Source organism: Alexandromys fortis, unplaced genomic scaffold, assembly GCF_014885135.2.
Source record: "Alexandromys fortis isolate MF-2015 unplaced genomic scaffold, M_Fortis_MF-2015_v1.1 scaffold_84, whole genome shotgun sequence".
NCBI lineage: Eukaryota > Metazoa > Chordata > Mammalia > Rodentia > Cricetidae > Alexandromys > Alexandromys fortis.
Window position 1 is genome coordinate 919,437 of NW_026068017.1, and position 25,888 is coordinate 945,324.

The 25,888-nt window shown below is 44.0% G+C and overlaps 2 protein-coding genes across 2 annotated transcripts in view; one reads left to right on the plus strand and one right to left on the minus strand.

Moving 5' to 3' along the window:
- Positions 1-14,915, minus strand: part of Zzef1 (zinc finger ZZ-type and EF-hand domain containing 1) — a 137,114-nt gene extending 122,199 nt beyond the window's left edge. The window contains 1 exon segment of the mRNA XM_050162721.1: positions 14,451-14,915. Coding sequence (XP_050018678.1) covers positions 14,451-14,804 — 354 coding nt within the window. The 5' untranslated portion in view covers positions 14,805-14,915.
- Positions 14,916-15,054: 139 nt separating this feature from the next.
- The window catches only part of Cyb5d2 (cytochrome b5 domain containing 2), a 28,133-nt gene continuing 17,299 nt past the window's right edge, over positions 15,055-25,888 (plus strand). The window contains 4 exon segments of the mRNA XM_050162724.1: positions 15,055-15,412; positions 15,414-15,570; positions 20,598-20,738; positions 24,906-25,092. Coding sequence (XP_050018681.1) covers positions 15,311-15,412; positions 15,414-15,570; positions 20,598-20,738; positions 24,906-25,092 — 587 coding nt within the window. The 5' untranslated portion in view covers positions 15,055-15,310.

Below are 25,888 nucleotides of genomic sequence, written 5' to 3' on the forward strand. Positions count from 1 at the left end.
TCTTCGGTTTTTTTGAGAGAGAGTTTCTCTATAGCTTTGGAGCCTAACCTGGAACTCTCTCTGTAGACCAGGCTGGTCTAGAACTCACAGAGATCTGCCTGCCTCTGCCTCCCAAGTGCTGGGATTAATGGCATGCACCACCACCACCCAGCTGAGAACAGGTTTTTGTGGGGTATGTGTGTTGGCAGAGGCGGTTCTAGAGCTTAAACTCACGGCCTTGCTCACACCAGGCAACTACTTTACCACTGCACCACATCTATAGACCAGGGACTCTTTACAGTGGAAAGGGTAAGCAGAGTGTCTTAGTCAGGGTTGCTATTGCTGTGAGGAAACACTATGACCAACAGCAAGTTGACAACAAAAGGGTTTATTTGGCTTACACTTCCACATCATTGTCCACCACTGAAGGAAGCCAGAACAGGAACTCAGATAGAGCAGAAACCTAGAGGCAGAAGTTGATGCAGAGGCCATGGAGGGGTGCTGCTTACTATATTACTCTAAGCCATTACATGGCTTGACAACTTGCTTTCTTAGACCCCCACCCCCAGTGAGCTAGGCCCCCCAAATCAATCACTAATTAAGAAAATGCCCAACAGCCTTTCCTACAGCCCAATCTTATGAAGGCATTTTCTCAAGTGAGGTTCCTTCCTCTCAAATGACTATAGTTTGTGTCAAACTGACAAAAAACTAGCCAGCACAACTGACCTCTTGTCAACTTATACAAATCACTTTTAAGACACATCACTGTTAAGCCACAATCTTTCCTTACTTATTCATCCCCAAGATCATACATTAATATTGAAATCATAATTAGAAAACATTTTATAAATTTAAAAAGTCTCACAGTCTTACAAATTCAAGCACTTTAAAAGTTTAGTCTCTTCTGAAAAAACCAAATGTCTCTTTTAAAACCAGAGACTCTCAAAAGCAGAGGATGGGGCCTGACTAGTGATGTTCCAGAGGGGCATTTGCGGGTCACTCAAAAGCCTCTATCAGGCCACTGCAGATTTTGAGTTAAGAATTTGTGGTTCTGATTAGCTGGGCCTGAAGGATCAGCTGCAATTAACAAGCCACCAGAAGCCCTGAAGCGAAATCTTTGCTTTGCTAGGACAATGGATGTTGGTTAGCTGGAGCTGAGACATTAGCTATGATTAAGAGAGCAGTATCATTTAGGTGGTGAGAAGTGTTTCCTCAGAGTTAGTACACAGAAGTTGTGTCCAAGAGGTAGCCAAGGTTGTGCCTTGCGCTGCCAGCTGAACTTGGTAGTTTAAGAGTTATCCAGGTGGGGCTGGAAAGATGGCTCAGAGGTTAAGAGCATTGGCTGCTCTTGCAGAGGTCTTGAGTTCAATTCACAGCAACCACATGGTGGCTCACAACCATGTGTAATGAGATCTGGCACTGTCTCCTAGAAAGTGTGTGTGTATCTACATATATATAAATAAAATAAATTTTAAAAATGTTAAAAAAAAGTTATCCAGGTGGTACTGGTTTTCTGAAGCCACAAAGAATGAAGAGATCATGAGGCTTGGTTGGCACTGCAGGGCAGGGCTGAAGTCCCTGAAGGGGCCCAGGAGAGGCTTTGCTGAAAGTGCAGTCCAGCTGCAGTAAAAGACCCCAGACACTAAATTACCATGGGATGACCACCAAGGACAACAGCACGTGTGGAACTAAGCTGGCCTGAGCCTACAATCTGTGTGCTGCAGAGGGCAGAGCCAGAGAAGTGGCCCAAGCCCTACACTGCAGAATTCTTGAAAAAACTAGAAATAGGTCCTGCTAGAGTGAAGGTGTCTGGTGAAAAGCCCATTTAGAAAGCAACCAGAAATTATAGGGTTGACATTCATCTTAAAGCATTGCTGGAGTTTTTTTGTTGGTTTGTTTCTAAGTGGAAAGAATGGTAGCAGTATTATGGGAGTTTTGGGGTTGTTTTTGTTTTGAGTTCTTATCTTTTAGAAATCTACAATGAGGGGCTGGGAGAGATAGCTCAGCAGTTAATAGCACTGGTTGTTCTAGCAAAGGAACTGGTTCTATTCCCAGCACCCACATGGTGGCTTACAGCCATCTATAACTCTGGGTCCTGGGAATTTGATGCCCTCTTCTGGCCTCCTCAGGCACTGCATGCACATATATGTAAAACAACCATACTAATAAAATAAGATAAATCTTTTTTAAAAAAATGTACAATGACAGATAAAATATGTCAACATTTTCTTTTAAATAATTTGGACAAGAGAAAGTTGGTGGCGTTTAGATCAAATAAAATTTGCCTTGAGGGGGTTGGAGAGATGGCTCAGTGGTTAAGAGCACTGGCTGCTCTTCCAGAGGTCCTGAGTTCAATTCCCAGTAACCACATGGTGGCTGACAACCACCTGTAATGAGATCTGGCACCCTCCTCTGGCGTGCGGGCATACATGGAGGCAGAATGTTGTATACATAATAAATAAATAAATCTTTAAAAAAAATTGCCTTGAGTTGGTAGTTGTTGAAACTGGTTAAGGTATGTAGGGACCAGTTCATTACTGTCTCCATCTTCCTATGTTTAAAAGTTCCCATTTATTACAAACAAACAAACAAACAAACAAAAATACAGATTCTCTTCCTCCATCTTGGAAGAGGCCTAGGACTTGATCTCTAGAGAGTTGTAGAGTAGACTGGAAAATGGCATGGAGTGAGGAGGAAGGTGGTACTGAACCCTGAGCATCCAGGTGTGACTACAACAGGACCAGATAATAGCTACTTTCTAACTTTCTGATATTATGGCATACTAAGTAAATGATACTTGTATGGCTCCAACGTTCAAGGTAAATGCAGCAGTAATTCAATTGGGAATGACATAAGGGTTTGGAAACTTTAATTTCTGAGGACTTGCCAAGTCCCAAGTATTGTGAAAGTATTTTATATGCATAGTATCATTAATTCCCTTAACAGTAATGATACTAGAAACTGCCTCTTTCTAGAACCCTGTAGAGAGGCCAAGAGACTTGTCCAAAGTTACTCAGCTGTCACTCAAACAACTCCATTCTCCTTCCCTTCAGTAGGGAAGCAATGGGGTTCATTGCAGTTTGGGGGTCAAATACTTAAAACTTCTCTTAGCTCCATCCCTGCCCTCCATCATGTCCTGTTGCCCATGCTAAGCCTGTGAGCCCTGTAAGTGAGCCTCACACTCTAAACCTTGAGCTGCAGCCAAGTCCCATTCCCACACACGCTTCACACCTCAGGTTTGCACCAGCACCACTGTTGCACAGCTCGCCACTTCACACGCAACTACTACCACACATCCCTGTGAAAGACCTACCCAAGCAAAGCCAGAAATAGAGACGTTTTGCTATTTTTAACAATTCTGTTCATCTGTCAACAGGTAATGAATATAATAAAGAATTTTTATACAAAACAAAAAGGCATTTGGGCTGAGGAAAAAATTACAACAGCTTTGTTAACAGCTTCTTTAAATTAATACTTAATTTCCTAACACCCAGAAGGTGTCCTTAAAATGTTCACACTCCTGAGCACCCATCATGCTCTACAGGCCTACAGTATCTCACCATGGACACTCATTCAATGCTATCGCATACAGCTACTACATACGCCTGACCCTGTGCTTGGAGCTGTGGATATGATGATGAAGAGGTTAGGACCTGCCCTCCAAACCCCTCAGAACTTAAAAAAAGACAAATCTATAAACTAACAGCAGCAATGTCATAACATGATCAGCAAAACAAAAGAAGTGACAGTATGAACTACCACAATAGCTCATGTACACAGAGTCTTTGCCACACACCAGGAGAGATCTGAGCACTTCACACAGACTTGCCACAATAATCCTACTGGTCATGCTATCTTTTCAGTGTGAGGAGCAAAGACAGTATTTTGTTCAAGACCACATGGTTAGTAATGGTAAGTAATGGGCTGAGATTTGAATTCTGGTTATGTATCCTGAACATCCCACACTACCAACCATTAAATCATGAGCCAAGCAACACCACAGAGATCAGAGCCAGGAGGGACAAGATATTAAAGGGTAATACTAAGAGTAACTCTTCTATGAGCTCTAAGGGTAACTGGGGGTTGGAAAGCTATCCCAAAGAAAAGCAGAAAGAGCGTGCATGGCAGACTCACTGGTGTGGCTAGGAAGGAAGGAAGAGACAGGAGAACTGCTGTAGCTAAACTATCACAAGGGCACTGAGGCTATGAGAGTGCCAAGGGCAAACCAGAGCTGACCACCCCAAGACTACAGAACCCTCATGGTGAAAAAACTGCAAAGCTCGTTCTAATGCATATCTTGGGCTGCAGTTCAGTGGGAGAGATAGGGGGTGCACATGCTTTATACCATCTGGACCCTTCTCTAGAACTCTGAAGTTCTGTGCTTTCTCATACAAATATCAGTGAGAAGCAGCTAATGTTCTCTAAGCCAGTCTCTTTCCTATAGCCAATAGAAAACACTGTGGGGAGGCCATTCAGAACACACCTGCTACTTATGTCCAAAGTGGCCTGTAGATGAGAGAAAGCAGGGATCAGGTCCTCTAAGCCCTGTGTCCCTCTCCATTCAGCCAGTTCTTTATCTGGGAAGGCCTTAGTCTCATTCCCATTCTGGTTGTCCCTTCTGGTATCCCTATATCTTACCAGTGAAATTTGTAGTTTAATCAGGTTTTATTGGCTGATACACCAAAACAGAATCATGAAATAATGTAATGCCTTCTTTCAACGGATAGGTGTATTATGAGATTTTTCTATTCCATTCTATTCTCATTCTCTCTCTCTGTCTCTCTCATTTTTCAAGACAGGGTTTCAAGCTCTGACTGTCTTGGAACTTGCTTTGTAGACCAGGCTGACCTCGAACTCACTAAAATCTGCCTGCCTCTGCCTCCCAAGTGCTGGGATTAAAGACATGCGCAACCACCACCCAGTCTCTGTTTTTCTTTTAAACAAACAGGATTTGACTCTAAGTATATTTCTAACATGCTGAAGGGGCAATATGAAAAATACTGCTTTGAGCCGGGCGGTGGTGGAGCACGCCTTTAATCCCAGCACTCGGGAGGCAGAGGCAGGTGGATCTCTGTGAGTTTGAGGCCAGCCTGGTCTAGAAGAGCTAGTTCCAGGACAGGAACCAAAAAAGCTACAGAGAAACCCTGTCTCGAAAATCCAAAAAAAAAAGAAAAAGAAAAATACTGCTTTGAAAAGAGCAAAACTCAATGTTCTAGTCTGTATTCCAAAATATGAGAAATCATGCCTGCTGCATCCTTGAAAGTTCTCAGGGACAGACCTTACTGGGGTCGTGAGGGAATTAAGAAAAGACACACATACAAACCTGTCTCCCTCCTTACCCTCCTTCACATCCCTCCCCCCCCCACCGTGGACTGGGCTCTCTGATGAAACTGCAGCATCCAGGAAGCTCAGTGGAGTTATTATACACAGCTGAACAAGGTAGGGTTATTACATACAGATAAATAAGCAGGCAGGATTTATGATACACAGAAAAATCAAGAAGACAGGTTTGGATAATCTCAGTAGGAGCAGTCTCTGCAGGGGGTGAGCAGTCTTTTGTAGGAGAGCAGTCTTCATGCCATGAACACTGAGGGGAGGTGAGCTATGGTGCACATTTTCTGCACATGCTATCAGCATCCACACATGGACTAGAGGAAGGCTTTGCCAATCCTCGGGGAGGCTTTGTCATTTTCTAATGGATCTGAGACTAGAATCCTTGACATGACTGTACCCATGTCAACAGCACACATTTACTCAGGACTCGACTCACTCGGGTCTTCTTACACCTACCCTTTGCCTCTCTAACCATCAAATGAGGCCAAAACTCATCTCCAGAAAGATGGCAATCTGGTCTGCCACACCTTTTCTTCCTGACTCAAGTCTCTTTTTTGTTTGTTTTGAGATCACTGCCTCATTATGTAGCATTTGCTGGCCTGAAACTATACAGACCAAGTAGGTCTCAGACTCACAGAGATCCACCCACCTCTGCCTCTGGAGTGCTAGGACTAAAGGTGTGCATCATCATCCTGGGAAAGTCTCTGCAATTGTCTTTTTGAAATTTATTTTATATTTTATGTGTATGAGGGCTGTTGTCTTTAGGTATGTAAGTGCACTGTGTATGTGTCTGTGCCTGAGGGTTCCAGGTACTCTGAAACAGGAGTTTGCACAGTAGTGACCTACCATGTGTTCTGGGAACTGCTCTTAACCACTGAGCAGTCTCTTTAGCCCTGAATTGTCTTTTTTTTTTTTTTTCTGAGAATTGAACCCATGGTCTCATGCATGGAAGACAAGTGTTCTACCAATTAAACTATCTCCTTGGTCCCCCGAGGTCTCTCTTTATACTATTCCTACTATGTGCTTGTAGTCACAAGATAACCATTCACAGGATGCAGGGGAGGGGAGGGACACTTTGATGGCTTCATGTGGGAGACGAGTACAAGCAGGAGATAATGAGTATACAAAATCAAAGCCACGTATGGCGGCACTGCCTATAATTCCTACAGTCTGAAGGCTGAATCGGTAGGATCAGGAAGTTAAGGCCAGCTGTCTCAAGCAAATAAAACAATAGTAGCAGTAAGAAGTATAATAGAACCAGACTAAGAAAGAAAACATGATTTAAGTGTTTAGCTTTATCCATTTTCAACTCCTTAACTGCTACTGTGGTCTAGACACATTGTAAGGTCAGAGATAAAGTTCAGTGGTACAGTGCTTGAACAGCATGCCCTTGGTTTAACCTCCATCACTGCAAAACAAAACAAACAACAAACAAATACTGCACACATGAACACTGATGCTGAAATAATCAAACACCAGAACATGGGCTTAGACCAGCAGACAACACTGCACTGGCTCGAACATGAAGTTAGGGTTAGGGTTTAGCATCGTGCCTAATAGGCACATGAGGGGAGTCTGAGCTGACTCAGTGATACCTCTCACTCTCCTTTCTCTTCCATGACACCCTCCACAGATAACCCCCATAGAGCATTTAAAAGTCTGGATCTGGTCTCAGGCCTGCCACTGGAGGACCAGGCAGGTTACCTACCCACTGAAGTGTGGTAGAATATTATTTTAAGACGTGTTACATTTGTTTATGCTGTGGAACATAAACAATGTTTATATTTAGTGATGCAAAGATGTGTTGCATTCTTTTATGTTGCATTTAACTCTGCTGTGAAGCTGTGTTAGTTTGTCTGTCTAAAACACCGGATTGGTCTAATAAAGAGCTGAACAGCCAATAGCAAGGCAAGAGAAAGGATAGGTGAGGCTGACAGACTGACTAATAGGAGAAAAAGAGCAAGATCTAGGAGAGAGAGTAAGAGAAGGACGCTAGGGGCCAGTCACCCAGCCAGCCATGAAGTAAGAGTGAAAGTGAGATATACAGAAGTAAGAAAAGGAAAAAGCCCAGAGGCAAATGGTAGATGAGATAATTTAAGCTAAGAAAAGCTGGCTAGAAATAAGGCTGGGCATTCAGAAGTAATAATAAGCCTCCGTGTGTGACTTATGTGGGAGCTGGGTGGCAGGCCCCCAAAAGAGCAAAGAGTCAAAGAAAACAAACTTTAAAACAACAACACTGAAGGCCTCAGCTTGCTCATCTGTAAGACGATCTCACATTCCTTGTCTAAACAAAGTATTTAAGTGGCTGTTGCACAGCTGCTGGAGAAAACACCCACATGAAAAATAACATTACCCATTACCTGTCTGAGTGCTTAGCACTCTAGGTACTCTTCCAGGCTCTTTAACGAACTACCTTAATGACCACACCATCACATAAGGCAGATACCATTATTCTGCTTATTTAACCAGTGAAGAGGCAGAGACACTGAGTGGTCGGTCCAGTGAGGTGATAAAGATCACCTGGCAAGATGTCAGGATGGATACATACATCTTTAATCCCAGCACTTGGGAAGCAGAGGCAGACAGATTTCCAGGAGTTAGAGGCCAATGTGGCCAAACTAACACATTCCAGGCCAGCCAGGTCTATACAGTGAGGATCTGGTTCACAAATTAACTAAACTAAACTAAAAGTCACCTGCCTAGACAACAGTGACCCTTGGCTTTACCAGAAGCAGGCTGGCTCCAGGCTCACTTCCTGCTTAGCCTAAATAGAGCAGCAGAATATGCTGTCTCATAAAGCACAGACTTGTTAAGCCATTAGCAGATTGCACTGAGAGTCAGCTTAGACTCCCCTCTCTTGCCCATGTGCCAAAGCTCTTTCAATTCAATATATTTGCACATGCTGTGCCCTAACTAGAATATCCCTTTCTTCTTCTGCCAAGCAAATTCCTTTCAACTCTCATGTCTTAGGTTTGGTGAGGCATTCTCAGATTTCATGCTACTGTTGAGTACTGCTCTGTAGACTTGAAAGTGGACAGGGCTTGGAAGAGAGCAAAGAGCTATCTGAATCCTGCCCTGGAAGGTTTGGAGCTAACCACGCGATGATGCCAAGATGGGAAACCTGAAAGAGCTAGGCTAGTACAGGACAAAACAGCTGTCCCACCAGCTAGGAGCACAGCACCTTCCCAAAGCTGTGACGCTTTAATACAACTAGTTCCTCATGTTGTGATGATCCCTAAGCATAAAATTATTTTCATTGCTACTTCATAACCATACCTTTGCTACTGTTATTAATTATAATATATTTTTGGAGAGAGAGGTTTGTTAAAGGGGTCACGACCCACAGGTTGAGAACCCCTGCCTTGGGCAGTGGGAAAATACAGATGAGGTCAGGAAAGGAAACAGGTTGACCTGTGGGTTCCCGCCCATTCAGAAGAGCATACACCTAGTTCCTGGGCAATGAGGAGCTGAGGGTGCTGAACAGGGGCTACAACTTTATGGTGCATACAAACATCGGGTGTAGGGGTGCACATAGATTTTAGGCTCAAAGTCATTCTAAGCCAGTCAACCAATGCTTTGGCATGATAATACCAAAGTGGGCATTAGAACCTCTTCTCCAGATTTCTCCTAAACCCAACAGTGACTGTTTTCAGTTTTCACTGAAACTATATTTTACTGTTCCCTCCAATGGCAAAAAACAACTAGTTAATGAAAGGTCACAGGCCAAGTATGAAACACAAAGTTGCCGTGTGAAGACTGTGCCTTAGCTTCCTCAAGCACACTGGGGCCACAGGTGAACAGTTACAAGGCACTAGCTACGTGCCAGAACCACAAACAGAAGTGAATCAAAACAGCCCTCCCAAAGCCAGACATGGCAGCTAGTACTCAAGAGATTAAGACAGGAGGATTGTTTAAAGTTTGACCTGGGCTCCACTGTCTCAAAAACAAAACAAAACAACAACAACAAAAATACAGTCAAAATGGCCCTCCAGAATTTTACAACATGGTAAATTAATAAAAATGAGAACCAGTCATCTTAAATTCTCACCTCAAAGTTATCTGCTACACATGGTAACACAAGCCTTTAATCCTAGGACATGGGGAAGCAGAGGAAAGTAAATCTCTATGAGTTTAAAGCCAGCCTGGTCTATATATCGAGTTCTGGATCAGCCAGAGCTACATAGTGAGATCCTGTTTTTAAAACCAAACAAACAAACACGTCTTCTGTATCACCAGCCTGTACTGAGCACTTTGTCCTGCCCTAAAGTCTATGTTACTTGCTAAAAGAGTGCTTATGTTAAGAGCAGAAATAGCTAACCTCTGATGTCAAATAAGAATTTTATTCCTCCGTCTCCCTCCCCCTTATCCTTTCTCTCTTCCTTCTACAAAGGTGACTATTAGATAATTAGATACTGCTTTTTTTCAAACAAATCCAAGAGTCCTTTGCCTGGACCACACCCAGTAAGAGAAAAGGTGTGTTGTATTATAAAATGATAATCATCACGAAGACTTTGGTCCATGGTCCAACTCTAAGACCATTTTTATGACACCAGCTCAAGCACTAAGGTCACTGCAATGAAGAAAGACAAGTGGTAGGCATGTGCAGCAAAACTAGTTAAAGTCCAAGGAACAAATGAGCTGTACTTGGAGATTTCTACAGTATAAGGATGAACTGTGCACCCATGGTAACCTGTGCTGGTAAAAAGAAATGAAGGAAAATAACTTGTAATCTTAATTGCTACTACAAATATATTCATTATTATTATTATTTCATAAAACCTTGAAACATATTAAATGTCACAATACATCTTTCAAAACTTTGGTGTAAAATACAGAATTAAATGCCTAAGTCTACACACAAATATACTTCCTCAGGTCTAAAGCCAAGATTGTTTTAAAAGCACAGAATCAACCACATGGCTAATATTAACTTTCTCTAATATAATTATGCCTTACTTATAGACAGGATAAAAGGATACCCACCATGAGATTGCCACCATACAGTTTTTAAACTTTGGCTCTGTTAGTTCACTATGAGATACAAATGCTTTCTACAGTTAACCAGTGGGGCAGAAGACAAGGTACCAGATTTTGGTTATCAACCCAAATCAAAACTCCTCCCTCTCAAATCTGAAAATGGTATATAGGCTTCAAGAAAAAGACTTCATGGGGTGTTTGCTTGTTTTGTGCTCCTGAGATTTTAACAGCCCGGCTTTCTATAGAATGAAGGGAAACTTAAGGAATTTATTTACTTATCCTTGAGGTTGAGAGATTAGTAACAGAGAACAAGATCCTTACAAAGGAAAGGACAATAGTTCTGGGGTGAGAAGACCCACACTTGAGAGTTAGTGCTGAGACTAATTCTAACATCACCTTTTTTGAGATACGCTCTTGGAGGGTGACTTGGCTGTAACATCTGTAATCCCACTGAACTGAACTGACTGGGCCCCTGTGTGCCCACCTGAAGCTGTACACTGGGTCAAAGAGGACCTTGCCGAGTTCTCAGTTTGGTCATCACTTTCCTACTCAGTTTGGGGGCTGTTGTCATCCATCTGCCTCACAGAGTTGACTGGTGTCAGTCATCAGACACCGTGTATCTGAACGTGCTACAAATGAGGAGGTGAGATATGGTAGGAAGGGAAAATGTGACTTTCAAGCATACCCTTTGTGACTTTGGTGTGTGTAATCTTAGGAGCCTGTGACACAGCTCTAGATTATCACAAGGATTTTTACACACATAAAATAGCAATATCCAATATTTTATAAATTATCAGTTCTTGGTGTTGGGCTGAGGATTCCTTAAAGTTAATTTCTGTCACCTATGTAACAGGATTATGACTCTCTCTCTCTCTCTCTCTCTCTCTCTCTCTCTCTCTCTCTCTCTCTCTCTCTCTCTCTCTCTCTNTGTGTAGCTTTGGAGCCTGTCCTGGAATTCACTCTGTAGTCCAGGCTGGCCTCGAACTCATAGAGATCCACTTGCCTCTGCCTCCCAAGTGCTGGGATTAAAGGTGTGCACCACCACCACCTCAATTATGACTTTAATAAGAAGACATAACCAGCCCTACATGGTGGTACATGCCTTTGATCCCAGCACTTGGGAGGCAGAAGCAGTCAGATCTCTATGCGTTCAAGACAGCCAGGACTACAAACAAACAATAACAAAACTCCAGTGTCCAAACTCCTTGCTAGGATGCTGAGGACTCAAATTCTTGGTCCCTCTCCATCATCCTCATCCATTCTTCTGCATCTATGATCTAGCCAAAATTAGCATCCCCTTTGTTCTTTCCTCAGAAACAAAACCTCAAATTTAGCAAAATATAGGGCCATGAAATGATCTTTCCTAGCTTTTCTTACAAGTGTGGCCACTGCACTAATTTTGAGCCTGTGGGAAATACCTAAGAGAACAGCAAGGTCATGCCCTTCCCTTCTCACCTTCCTTCTTGTTGGGAAAGTAAGGGAAGAAATAAACGAAGTCACTAAACGAAAGGTGCTTACGGGGTGTGCAGTACAAGAAGGACACAGCCAGGTCCCTAGTAATTTTGAAATACCACATCAGCCTTGATTGCCTACCTGAACTTTTACATAAGAAAGCAGTTTCCTAGTTCCAGGACAGGCTCTAAAGCAACACAGAGAAACCCTGTCATGAAAAAAAAATTTTTCTGGGTGGGTGCAGTATTGCACACCAGTAGTCTCAGAATTCAAGAAATTGAAGAAGGAGGATTAAAATGAGTTCAAAGCAACTTTGGCTTACACAGTGAGTTCTAGGCCAGTAGTGGCTATAATGAGACCCTACTCAAAATCAAAGCAAAACATTTTTGTTTAAACTACCAATACAGAGAGCTGGAAGGATGGCTCCACAGTTAAGAGCACTGAGTACTCTTTCAGAGGAATCAGGTTCGATTCCTAGCACCCACAAGACAGCTCACAAACCCCCATAACTCCAGTTCCAGGAGATTTTGATAACCTCTTCTGGCCTCTGCTGTCACCAGGCACTGGGGTATTGACATACATGCAGTCAAAACACTCATACACATAAAATAATAATTTAAACTGATACATTAGGTGTCTCTGGGTTTTTAAAAAAGATTTGTTATTTATTTGTGTGTGTGTGTGTGTGTGTGTGTGTGTGTACGCACACGCGTACCTGTGTGGAGGTAACCTTGGAGGCCAGAAGTGGGTGTTGGGTCCCCTGGAGCTGGTTACAAGGCAGCAAATGTTTCAGTGCTCTGGGAGAGTAGCAGCTTTTTCTAGCCTAACAGATCACACAGTACTACTAGATTCTCCATTTAGTAGACATCCCAAGGTGTAATTACTTCTTGGCCTGCAAGCACTGCTCCCTCTTCCTGCTCCTTGACTTCTTGCACTTTCAAATCTCCCCTGAAATGTGACCTTTGTTAGGACCCTCCAACTTGGGATGTGAGATGAGTTAAATACACTTCCTATTTATTCTTTATGCTTTCTCTTGGTGGACAGTGTCCACACCTTTAATGGTAAATTAGTATCTAACTGTTCTACTATACTAAAACCATCAGCTAGAGGGCAGGTGTTCAGTTAGGCCCTGAAAAAAAGAATAATGCTGATTACAACCCTTGAGGGATTCTTCTAGGGTAGCTCTGTGGTTTCCTGGCCTTCTATTACATGATCTCTATAAACCTCATGGACAGTTCTGCTCAATCAGACATTCTCACAGTATAAAAGCTGTTTCTCTTCATTTGCCTTAAAAAAAAAAACCTTAAAAAATTCTTGATCAAATCTACATAGATCTTTCTACCAAGGCTTCATATTCTCATAAAAGATGTGTACTAGAGTGAAAATATTATGAATATTCTAGGATTTTTTTTTACTTGCCTACCTCAGCCTCTCGAGTGCTAGAATCATGTATGTGTGCTTACCATGAACAGCTTGGGAATTTTATTTTAATGGAGACCTTTCATTAACTGACTGTATGTGTGTATGTAATATGAATGCATACATGTTCTACACTTTTGAAACAGTGCTACTCTATGTAGCCCAGGCTGTACCCAAACTGACTTTGTAGCCAAAGATGACCTTGATTTGATCCTCCTGCCACTACCTTTCAAATTCTGGTATTACAGGTTTGTGCCACCATATTTTGAGAGCTAGAACGCATTAAAGACAGTTTTTAGAGGAAAACTTACAAAATATATTATGTAAATATTTTCATCATTTGTAGGCAACATCCTTGAAATATTTCAAAAGTCTCTGTTTTAGGGAAAACAGAATTTTATAAAGATGCTACAAGTGATGGTTGGTTTCTTGCTCTACGAACTAACCATTCAATGACTGACAATTTTACATGGTTTACTCACTTAAACACCTTTTTGTCCTAACATTGTGGACTTAATAAGGCTTCAGGGAACAGGGTAATAGGGACATAAGGGGAAAAAAAGAGGTTTGTATGATGTTCTCAACTTTGCCAATGAAATGATTTACAGGGTAAGTCTGGGTCAGTTTTTTCCAAATCCTAAACCGAAGTGTTCAGTACAGATATGGGGAGAAACTGCACAAGTACAAGAAACATGCTTCCCTGTCAACTTTAAGTCTCACAAGGGTTTAAATGAGTCTGGAAGAAGTTCTTCAACGATCTAAAATCAAGTGTGTACTTTGAAGAAAGGAGCACTTTATAGACGAGGATGGCTCGTGGAGTCTTTTCAGTGTATCGTTACCCTCCTTCCACATTGACTCAGATCGTTCTCCGAAAGATCTGTACAGACCAGTACAACGAAATGGTTTTTACGGCCACTCCCTTGATCTTTGCACATCCTTTCTCATAATTGTCTTATAACCTGATAACCTCCAGCAAGCAACTAAGCCTGTCTGTCTGTCAACGGCACAAACGTCGGCCTACCACATGCAGAGACATTTCTGCTCGTTCCTCTTTTTGGAGCAAAGCCAACGTAGCCTGGACTTTCCACACCTCTAGTAAAGGTGAGAGACGTAGCAAAAGTCCAGAGTGATGCACTCCGAACGGGTTCGGGTAACCCCATGCTTCCATTCTAAGAACCTGAGGACCCAGTGACTTCCTGGCTGGCCTCCGCAAAGCAACCGCCCACCTCTTCACGACCTTATCGGCGACCACCCAGCCCCCAAGCCAGCATTCGCCAGCCCACCCTGACCTCCTCAAACTGCTCGCCGGAACAGCCAGCGCCGCGAGCCTCCAGCAACTCCCGGAACTGCTCCAGGGTGACAGATTCTTCACCGCGGCCCAGCCGCTCTTCCAGCCAGCGCAATAGCGCGCCGTGGTGCCTCGACACCAGGGATTCGCAGGGAGGTGCGGGCCGCAACGCAGCCGCAGCCTCTCGCAGCCGGGCGGGCTCCAGCAGAGCAGCAGCAGGCGGCAGCGCCGCGGCCGCAGGGCCGGGACCGGGGGTCGTGCCGGAGTCGGCAGCCCAGTCCTGATGTGGGCTCCAGCCCTCAGCCCCGGCGGCCGCCGCTTCGTCTTCGCTGCTGTTACTCGGAGCGTTCCCCATGGGGCCTCCGTCTTGGGTGCTCGGAGGTGCCGCCGCCGCCGCCTCCCAGCCACGACCTGTCAACCTCCGACAGCTCCAGGCGGGCGGGGACGGGGTGGGGACGACGGCGGCGGCAGCGACTTCCGGCTTCCTGGCCGTCGAGCGAGGCCTGATGTCGCAACGGAGACGTCAAGCGGATTCTACCATCTCACGACAGCTAGGTGAGGCCTAAGAGCACGCCTGCTATGGATTAGTCAACGTCTAGCCTCCTTTGCCGCCATTTTTGTTGAGGGCGGATAACTTGTACGCCAAGATAGTCTTTCAGTGTAGTTCCACTTTCTCCTCCACGGTTCAGCTTCTCAAACTATGCTGGAAAAGGACGAGAAAGGGTCGGAGTCGAAGAGTGATCTTTACTCTGAAGCTTATCGAGCGTCGCGCTGTGACGTCACGGTCGGCGTCTCCGCCATCTTAGTTGTGGTTAAAGAGGTGGCCACTTCGGAAGTGACTGCTTGTGTGCTGCCGGGTAGATGCTCAGGCTATGTGGGTTTGGCGTGGTGCTGAGCCTGGTCGCGGCGGCGGCGGCGGTCATGGCCGTGTGGTTGATGGACTGGTGGGGTCCAGAGGGTTCCCCCCTCTGGCCTTCGCCTCTTCGTACCCGAGGAGCTAGCCCGCTATCGCGGCGGCCCAGGGGACCCGGGTCTGTACTTGGCGTTGCTCGGCCGCGTCTACGACGTGTCCTCAGGCCGGAGGCACTACGAACCTGGGGCGCACTATAGCGGCTTCGCAGGTATCAGCGAGGCTCTCCCACCTCTTCCTCCTGAGCAAACGCCCTGCATTTATCCATTAGTTTATTCATCCGCGCCCGGGCACTCCACATTCCTCAGACGGCTGCGGCGGCAAGGACACGGCTGCACGGTACTGGTTTGCGGCTCGGCTAGTTACATACCCGCACGCTTTGTGTGACTGATTTAGAGAAAGATGTCTCTCGTTAGTTACTGGGTACATTCAGAAGTCTACCTGGGCTGTAGAGCTCCCGTGCTTTCAGTCACTTTAGAGTGATCCGAAATAATAACCTTTGTTTCGCCCACCCCGTCTCCCCTAAAATGAATGACAAACAGTATTTGAGTCGTTTTTGGTTCTAGTCGATGCACTTGTCTGCTTTTCTTAAAAGATAATGAAGGGGGTGGGGGGTGAAGTTAGAGCACAGGAAAGCAAGTAACCCTTACAGTCTTTTTAATACCTACAGTAAGCCAGAAGTGGTGGTATTTTGTGGTCCTGGCTATTGGAGTGGCTGAGACAGGAAGACTCCCTGAGCTAGGAAGATTCGCTGAGCCAGGTATTTGTGGCCAGGCTGGCTCAAAAACAAGACGAAACAAAACTTAGAATAAAATTGCATATGTTAGTCCTAAGAACATTTATCAAATTAATTTCATTCTGTTGTCATCCCTCCTTCCCTCCTTTTAACAACTGAAGGGACTGAAAAATGTCATTTGACTAAAGTCCTTAGAAGATATGGGTAGAACTTCCAGCCTAATGTTTAAATTTGCCTTAAAATTGTGTGTATGTGTGTGTGTTTTACCTGCTTGTACATCACTGAGCCACCTGTGTGCCCGGTGCCCAGGGAGGCCAGAAGAGGCTTTCGAATCCCCTGGACCTGGAGGTGTGGATGGTTGTGATGTGCATTAAGGGTGCCGGGAGCCTGGGCCATCTGGGGGAGCAGCAGCTGCCCTTCACCGCCGAGCCAGCTCTCCAGCGCCTAGTAATTTTAAAGATGTTGCTTTTCTAGCCAAAGAAACTGCCTCTCACTTTGTTTGGGGAAGTAAAATGCAGGGCAAGTCTAAGGCTGGTGACTGGGCTGATAGAAATTTCAAGCTGGCCACTGATCGTTTAGGAGAATTAGGAAGCTGCATTTCATTACAGATCACTCAGTGCCTTCTCTAGATGTCAGACAGCCCAGAAGAGCAAGGGACCTACCCAGGGTCAGAGAGAGGTAGAAGCAAAGCTGGTCTGGAATCTTGCCATTTGAGTGCACGATCGGACTCTAGCCTACCTCCATCGGACACCGCTGTCGCGGATGTATGCGCAAGTGTTGGCATAACACTTCCACCTCTGGGGTGATCCATATCCAGTATGTACTAGTATCTGTTGAGCCCTGTGTATGCAGTATTTGACTTCCATTTGTTGACTGCTACCATGGGTCCTACCTTGGCCAGGTGCTGAAGAATCCAAGATGTCTCTGACTGTCACACAGTCTATTAGGAAAGCAGACGTGTTCACTTATGCAGTCAGTATTTTTTTTTGAGGTATAATTATCATAGAAACTTATTTTAAAGTGTACAAGTATAACATCACCATCTAATTTCAGAACATTTTGCTCTTCCTCAAAGGAAACTGCCCATCAGCAACCCTTCTCCCTTCTCTACCTCCCCACAGCCCCTGGCACTTCCTGCATACATTCTGCTCCTACTGATTTGCCCTTCTGTAAGTAGAATCCCACACCTGACACATGTTCTTTTTTAGTCTGGCTTTTACTTGGCTTAGAGATTTTAAGGTTCATCTGTAGTTTATCATCATATGGCCAATCCATTTTTTATTTTTTATTTTATTTTATTTTTTTTTAGGATTGGGTCTTACTACATTGCCCTGGTTGGTCTGGAACTCGCAAAGATTAAAGGCTTTTGCCACCACACTGAGTGCTCGCTCATTCTTTTTTATGACCAAATAACAATTGCATGTTTAAATACTGCATTTGATAGATTTGAGTTATTTCCACTTTAAGAATTTTATTTGGTCAGTGTGTATGCTTACAGTGTGTGTGTGCGCCACAGCTTGGACATACGAAGTTCAGGAGAAAATCTGGACTCAGTTACCGCCTTGTTCTTGTTTCTCCCTAGCTGTGTATTTGAGACCGACTGGCCCGCCTCTATCTCTGCCCTTGCTGTGGGAGTGTAGGGATTACAGATGCACACCACTGCATTTGGCTTTTATACCTCTGTTCCAGTGGTTAGACTCCAGTTGTCAGACTTGGACAACCAGCATTTGTATCCACTTGGCCATCTTGCTGGCCCCGTTTTCACCTTTATAGAGATCTCCCGTATTAACGTTGGCGAATATGTTGTCAGTTTCCTTAGTATGTATCTAGCTGTGGATTTGCTGTCTCACATGGTGATTGCTAACTTTAGGGAAACTGCCAAATTCCCTTTAATGTCTCTGCACCACTGTATAGTCCCACAAGGAATGCATTTGAGTTTCAGCTTCCCCACACATCCATGCCAAAACTTGTTAAAAGCTTCGTTTTGTTTTCTAATATTAGGTGCCATACATGCTAAACAAGAATTCTATTGCTAAAACATGTGCCCAGTTTCTCCCCTACTCCATTTTTAGATGAAGTCTCATTATGTAGCCCACGCTGTGACTGAATGCACAGCAGTCCTGACTCCTATGTCTTTATTGTAGCCATCCTAGGGGTTAAAGTGCTGTCGCCTCCTCCGGCCTCCAGTGCTGTCGCCTCCTCCGGCCTCCAGTGCCGAGATGACAAGCATGCACTGCTGTGACCTGATTTCTGCCTGGGCGCCAGGAATCCAAACTCAGGTCCGCACATTTCCAAAGCAAGGACTTTTATTGGCTGAACCATCTCTTACTAAAGCCCTGATTTGTAATTTGTGTTTAAAGGAAAAAGTAAATTTTACCAGAGCCTCTAACCTAGTCAGAGAGCAGGAAAGAGAGGAAGACAGTGCAATGAGCGATGGACAAAGTAACTAGATGAGGTTAGTGGCAAATGCTACTGAGTTAAGGATTTTGGATATTCTCATAAGGCCAAGGGAGGCACTGAGGATTTTGGCAGAAAATGACTTGGTGATTTTTCTTTCTTTTTCTTTTTGTTGTTATTTTCTTTTGTTTTTCAAGACAGGGTTTCTCTGTGTAGCCCTGGCTGTCCGGGAACTTGCTCTGTAGACTAGGCTGGCCTCAAACTCACAGAGATTTTCCCCCATCTACCTCCTGAGTACTGGGATTACAGGCATGTGTCTCCACTGTCCAGCGACAAGTATTCTTTGTTTAGAGCCAGATGAGGTGGCATATGCCTTTAATCCTGGCACTTGGGTGGCAGAGACAAGCAGATCTCTGAGTTCAAAGCCACTCTGGTCTACAGAGCAAGTTCCAGGACAACCAGGGCTACACAGAGAAACCCTGTCTTGAAAAACCAAAAAACAAAATATCAGTCTAGGGAGCTGGGCATAATGACACACATCTCAGTACTGAGACAGATAGGCCAGTGTCTGAGTTCTAGGCCAGCCTGATCTTTGTAGCAAGTACAGAGCAGCTAGAGCTACATAGTAAGACCTGTCTCAAAAAACAAAATCACTAAAACAGTCTGTTGCTAGAGATAGACTCATCGATTAAGAGTGCTTGCTGTTTTTCCAGAGCACCTGAATTCAGATCTTAACACCAATGTTGGATGACTCACAACTGCCTGCTGCTTCAACTTCAAGAGACCAGTGCCCTCTTCAGGCCCCCTTACACATTTACGCACAGACACATAGATATGCATACACATGTGGCACACACACAAAGTTTATAATAATAAATACTAGTCTGAATGTTACCTGGAGAATAGTTTGGAAGGATGAAATGTGGTCCCACTAGGACCTCGGTGGTAGTTCGCCTGAGAGACGGTAGTAGACTGGGATTGTTTGGTAGCAGGTAGCAACAGTGTATGAATACAGCAACTATTTATTAAGAATAAGCTCTGGCAATAATTAGATGTGAGGGATAAAAGAGATATCAAGCCTGCATTTATAGATGGGGCAACTGGTTGATAAGGAACACTAGATAAGATTAAATGACCATTTCCTGGAGCTGATGACCAATATCTCGAGATAGGCTTTTGGAACTTGTGATGGCTGTGAGACAGCTAAGTGACATTGAGTAGAAGTTGGATATGCATGTTTAGTGCTTAGGAAACGCCTGGGCTAAATGTATAGTTTAGATGGAGATCTGAAACCACACAGGTAGATAAGATAAAATGGTCATGTGAGAAGGTGCAGATAATAATTGATCCCTATAGCTAAACAGACAGTGAAGTGCCGGGAAAACCAGGTGTGGAGTATCATGGAAGCCAGAAGTCATCATTTTGAGATGGGCCAGATGTAGTGGTGTACACTTTTATTCCCAGAACTTGGAAGGCAGGCAGAGCTCTGTGAGATCAGGCCAGCCTGGTCTCCATATCAAGCTCTAGACCAAACCAAATTACATAATAAGACCCTGTCTCAAAAACAAACAAACAGGGCTAGAGAGATGGCTCAGAGGTTAAGGGCATTGCCTGCTCTTCCAAAGGTCCTGAGTTCAATTCCCAGCAACCACATGGTGGCTCACAACCATCTGTAATGAGGTCTGGTGCCCTCTTCTAGCCTGCAGGTATACACTCAGACAGAATATTGTATACATAATAAATAAATAAGTAAAATTTTAAAAAAAAAAAAAAACAAGCAAAACAAGTGGATAACAGTTGCCAAAAATTCATGTCCCTGGTCCAGGAGTCCCTGGGAGTGAAGACTAGGGGTTGTTAGTACATGCTTTTTAAGAAAATGGAAGTTTTGCAGGATGGTGGTGGCATACCTTTAATCCCAGCACTTGAGAGGTGGAGTCAGTCGGATCTCTGAGTGCAAAGCCAACCTTGTCTATAGAGTGAGTTCCTGGACAGCCAGGGTTATACAAAGAAACCCTGTCTTGAAAAACAAAACAAAAAAATGGAAGTTTTACTTGGTAAAATAATTGTGATTTTTAACTGAATCTTTGGCAACTTCTTTCCTAAAGGCCGGGATGCATCCAGAGCCTTTGTGACAGGAGACTATTCTGAAGCTGGCCTAGTGGATGATGTCACTGGCTTGTCCTCCTCTGAGATACTGATACTTCACAATTGGCTTTCATTCTACGAGAAAAATTATGTATTTGTCGGTATGTAGTCCTTGACCATTGCTATAGATTTCAGCTGCTTATGTTGCTGTGTTTCTCAGAGAACCTGGGTTCTTTAGGAACTGGGTTCAAGGTAAAAATTTGAGACCAGCCTGGGTTTTTCATGTTAAATTCTTGCTGCTAGTGCAGGAGTAATACCCAGAAGAAGATGAAGTTGTGGTTAATCTCGGGAGAGGATTGCCAGGCCTTGTACTGAGACATCAGTGGCCCTCAGTCAATATCGTCTTGTGTTTGGATGTGAACAGGCAGCCTCCCTGTGGCTCCAGTACAGTCAGGATGACTTGAAGCCACTTGTGTGTGGTTCTGATGCTTCCCCTTGATTGCTCGCTGATAAAGCACACATCCTGAGCAAACTGTTTCTGAGATAGAAGTTCTGCTCATCATACATTTATTTATCACTCATTCATTCATTCATTCATTCATTCATTCAGTGTTTTGTGTGGCCTAGCTCAAACTCCCTATATAGATCAGGCTCGCATTGAGTCCCTGATCCTACTACCTCCATGTCATGAATTAATGCCAGTTGTGTGTTGTCCTGCACTTGTTGCTTACTGCTGGTACATGAGGGAACACAACTCTAAATGAGCAGACAACCGATCACTGATCACTACAGTCTTTCTTAAGCACCAAAAGCTGGGATGGCTGAGGCCAATCCTTTGGTCTGTGTAGCCCCACCTCTCATGGAGCTCCACGTGGGCATGATTGACTTCTTGCAGATACCACTGTCCTTTTACCACTGGAACAGGTCTAGGTTGGAATTTACTGCCCCTAATGCCTTTAAAGGCTTGCTTTCATTACTGCTTGGGCTTCTTATTCTGAGAATCCTGGTATTTTCCTTGACTCCTCTACTCGACATCCAGTTGCTCAAGCTCTGATTTTATAAGGTCTTTCCATTCCACTCTCCTTTGTTCCTCATCGCCATCCGCTGTTGCTCTTCCTCATCCCAAGTTCACACACCTTCCCGTGTTCCCTTAGTCTGTCCTAGATGGTTCCTCTGTACTCGCTGCATCTGTTTCTTCCTATTCTCCATGATGTTGCCAAGTGACAGCTGAAAGGTTGCTGCCCTAATGAAGCCCTGCATGCGAGGCAAGCAGCCCTACAGACCAAGCTTCATCTTTAGACCATGCTTTTTTAATTCTGTTAGCCTGTCGGAAAGTCCCTGGTCATAGAGTCCTAAGTTGTTTGGCTGCTTGTGACCAGCTAGGGTTGGACTTTGTTTCTACTTTCAGCCTTTATCAGAAATGATTTAAAAGTAAATAAATCAAAAAAGAAAGAACTGGACTTTCCCAGCGTCCACATGCAGCTCAACACTAACTCCAAAATACATTCTCACGCAGAGGTACCTGCAGGCAAAACACCACTGCATATAAAATAAAAGTAAACAAATCAAGAAAGAAAGAAAGAATCATATTCAGCTTCACTTATGTTCAAATGGGTCAGAGTTATTCTTGAGGTCTAGCTGATATTTTATGGTGAGGTTTTGTTTTATGTTTTTATTTTTCTTGGTTTTTGGAACAAGGTCTCATAGAACCCAGGCTGGCCTCAAACTTGTTGCATAGCTGATGTTGGCATTGAAGTCCTGATCCTGGATTAAGTGTCCCAAATGTAGCAGGCTTTCTTGTCGGACTGTCTTTGGACCGCCAGCCCACAAATAGTGACTCAGAAACTTTTTTTTTTTTTTTGTTTTTCAAAACAGGGTTTCTCTGTCGCTTTGGAGCCTGACCTGGAACTAGCTCTTGTAGACCAAGCTGGCCTCGAACTCACAGAGATCCGCCTGCCTCTGCCTCCCAAGTGCTGGGATTAAAGGCATGCATCACCGCCCTGCGGCATGTGCCACCACCGCCCGGCTCGACTCAGAAACTTTTTATTAGTTATAAAAGCTTGGCCTTAGCTTAGGCTTTTCCCCAACTAGCTCTTATAACTTAACCCATATTTTTTTATTTACATTTTGCTACATGACTTAGTTACCTCTTAGTATAGCACTTCCAACTTTCTCCAGGTCTTCTGGTGAGCTCATGATTTCTCGAGATTTCTCCTCCCCCACTGTCTCTCTGCCTGGAAGTCCCACCTATACCTCCTGCCTAGCTATTGGCCATTCAGATTTTTATTATACCAATCATCTTCACGTCGTAGTTGCACTGCTGGACCTCAAGGAAAGATGCAACTTTTATTATGATCTAGACACACACTTAGAGACCCAGCTGCTAAACCTGTTCTCACAATACAGCATCTAAAACGCTGCCTCTGTCCTGCTATTCTCTCTTAAGATACCATGTCTAATGCTCAGCAAGATTGACTCATCCCATGCCATACAAAGCCCTGTGTACCCAAAAAGTTTTGTGGTAAGCCAGTCTAAAGACTTCTAATCTGGCACTAAGGTCCTGATTCTTGATCTAGTCATGTAGCACACATTTAAAACAGATGCTCTGTAGAAGTTGTTTTGAGCACTGGGCCTCACAAGACACTTTGACATCTCAATTCAGGACTGTGAATAAAACATGGATGCATGCTTGGGGGCTGGATGCATTACCTTTGGAGCTGGTCAAGCCAAGGGAGATTTCTTGGAGTTGAAGACAGCAAAATGGAACCTAGCAGAAGGAAGGGTAGGCATACTGAGATTTGGGAAGAGTGTAGCAGGCTGAGGAAGCAGTGGTGCCTGGGGTGAGTATCAGCAAGGCCTGGAGTACGTGCTGGAGCCCACAGGAATGAGGGAGCAAGTGACCTAGGAAGAGGCAGAGTGGACAAAAGGCTGGTGGAACCTGGAGGCTAAGAAGTTTGTATGTTCTTCTGTGCTTTGAGTAGCTACTAGAAGGTTTTAGTCGGGCATAGCAGTGATGAATGGTTTATGTTGAAAAAGAATACTTAAGGAGCTAGAGAGATAGATGGCTCAGGGGTTAAGAACACTGGCTCCTCTTTTAGAGTACCAGATTCAGTTCCCAATACCACACGGTAGCTCACAGTCATCTGTAACTCTGGTTCCATGGGATCTAACACCCTCTTCTGATCCCCATCGGGCTCTGAATGCATGTGGTGCACAGATAGAGGTTCAGTCAAAACACTCACACACATAAAAATTAAAAAGTAAGGGGGAGGGAAATGGGAGGCTGGGAGGAGGCGGAAACTTTTTTTTTCCTTTTCTCAATAAAATATATATATAATTAAAAAGTAAAAAGAGCATCATAAATTTGTGACTGAAAGTGGTGCCTTTTAAGAGACCTTTTGCACCTCAGGACTTGGACACAGCAAGCCATGGTACTCACAGAGAACTGAACCTTTTTTTTTGTCTGTAAGCTGCAACCACTTGGTAGTTGCTTTCATAGCTTAAATATTAAGAAATTTTGAAAGCTAATTTAAAAATTAATATCCACTAAAGACTGACTCAGTGGTGGAGGAGAAAGCATGGGCCAGTCTGGGTGGTCTAACTAACTGAATAGTTCTGTAAGACAAAGTAATTTGACATAGACCCAGAAAAATGTGAACTAATAAACTGTATGTTCACCCAGCATTCACTAAATACGTAGTGTTCCCCCAAACATCCTCACGATTCTGTTCTCAGGGAACTGATGTGATCTGGTGGTGATAAAAACTTGATCATTTCCATATTGGCAGCTAGCTGACTCTTTAGCTCTAGCTAACCAGAACCATAGATTCTAAACTCAAAATAGTAAATGGCCTTGATAGTCTTTCCTATTTATTTATTTGTTTGTTATATATACAGTGTTTTTTCTGCAGGCCAGAACAAAAACACCAGATCTCATTACAGATGGTTGTTAGCTACCTGAACTCAGGACCTCTGGAAGACCACTGAGCCATCTCTCCAGCCCCCTTGATAGTGTCTTTAAGTGACTCTGGAACTTCACAAGCGAGTCTCCATTATCTTTGTTTCTCTCAACACTCTTTATCTTCCAAGCTCCCATAGAACAAGCTTTGAACGCTCAATGGCTTTTTTAGCCCAGAGTTCCAAAGTCCTTCTACAATCCTCCCAAAAACAACTGGCCAGGTCTGTCATAGCAATATCCCATGATTTTGGTGTCAGTTTCTGTTTTAGGGTTCCTGTTGATGTGATAAAACACCATGCCCACAAGGAACTTGGGGAGAAAAGGGTTTATTTGACTTATCCTCTCTTGCCCTTTTTCCTTGCTATCCTAGGGAGATTGGTAGGAAGGTTCTACAGAGAGGATGGGTTTCCCACTGCAGAACTAACACAGGTGGAGGCCATGGTAACTAAAGGCGTGGAAGCAAATGAATGGCGACAGAGAGAAAAGCACACGTTCCCTCCATGCAATGCCGAGTGGAGCTCCGCCAAGGGTAGCCGGGTCTGGTGCTCCCAGAAGAGGTAAGCAGGCTACCTTTCTGCTCTTCCACCTCTCCTGAATCCATCTTCTAAGCCATCCTTTTATTATTTATTTATTTATCTATGATCCAGGGAATCCAGAATTGACTGCTAAGCTAGGGAACTTACATGATGAGCTCTGCATGTTAGGTCTTCTGAGTTCCATCCATTTCCTTACTGTGATAAAAATACCTGAAAGAAGCAATATAAGGGGAGAAATTTTTAACCAGTTTTGTGGTTGTAGAGTGTACAGTCCACCGTGGCAGGGAAAGCATGGTAGAGCAGCTTGGTCTGTGGCCATTGAGATGTGTAGCTATCAGGTCTCATATCATTGTAAATGGGGAAGCTGAGTTTGTTGCAGAACCAGAAGCAGACATAACCTTTAAGGACTGCCCCAGCTAGTAACTTCTAGATAGGTCTTAGTATCAAAGGTTCTACAACCTCCCCAAACTGCTCTAGCTGCTAGGAACCAAGTATTCAAATATATGAACCTGTTGGAAACATGTCATATTCAAACCACAAGATTGGGAATTAAAGAAAAATCCTGATAGTAGAACCTTTAGTAACTGAGTGAAAACCTAGTGTTGAGAAATGCATGAGACCTGGGCTTCTTCCTCACCCCTCAGTCTCCCAGAGATTCTGCTAAAGGAGAAATGCTGGTCTGGTACTTGAATGACGCAAGTACTATTTCTTTTCTTTTTTAAAATTCAGTTTATTTAATGTGTATGTGGGAATGTCTGTGTATGTCTGTATATGCAGTTGCCTGAGGAGGCCAGAAAAGGACATTGAATTTCCAGGA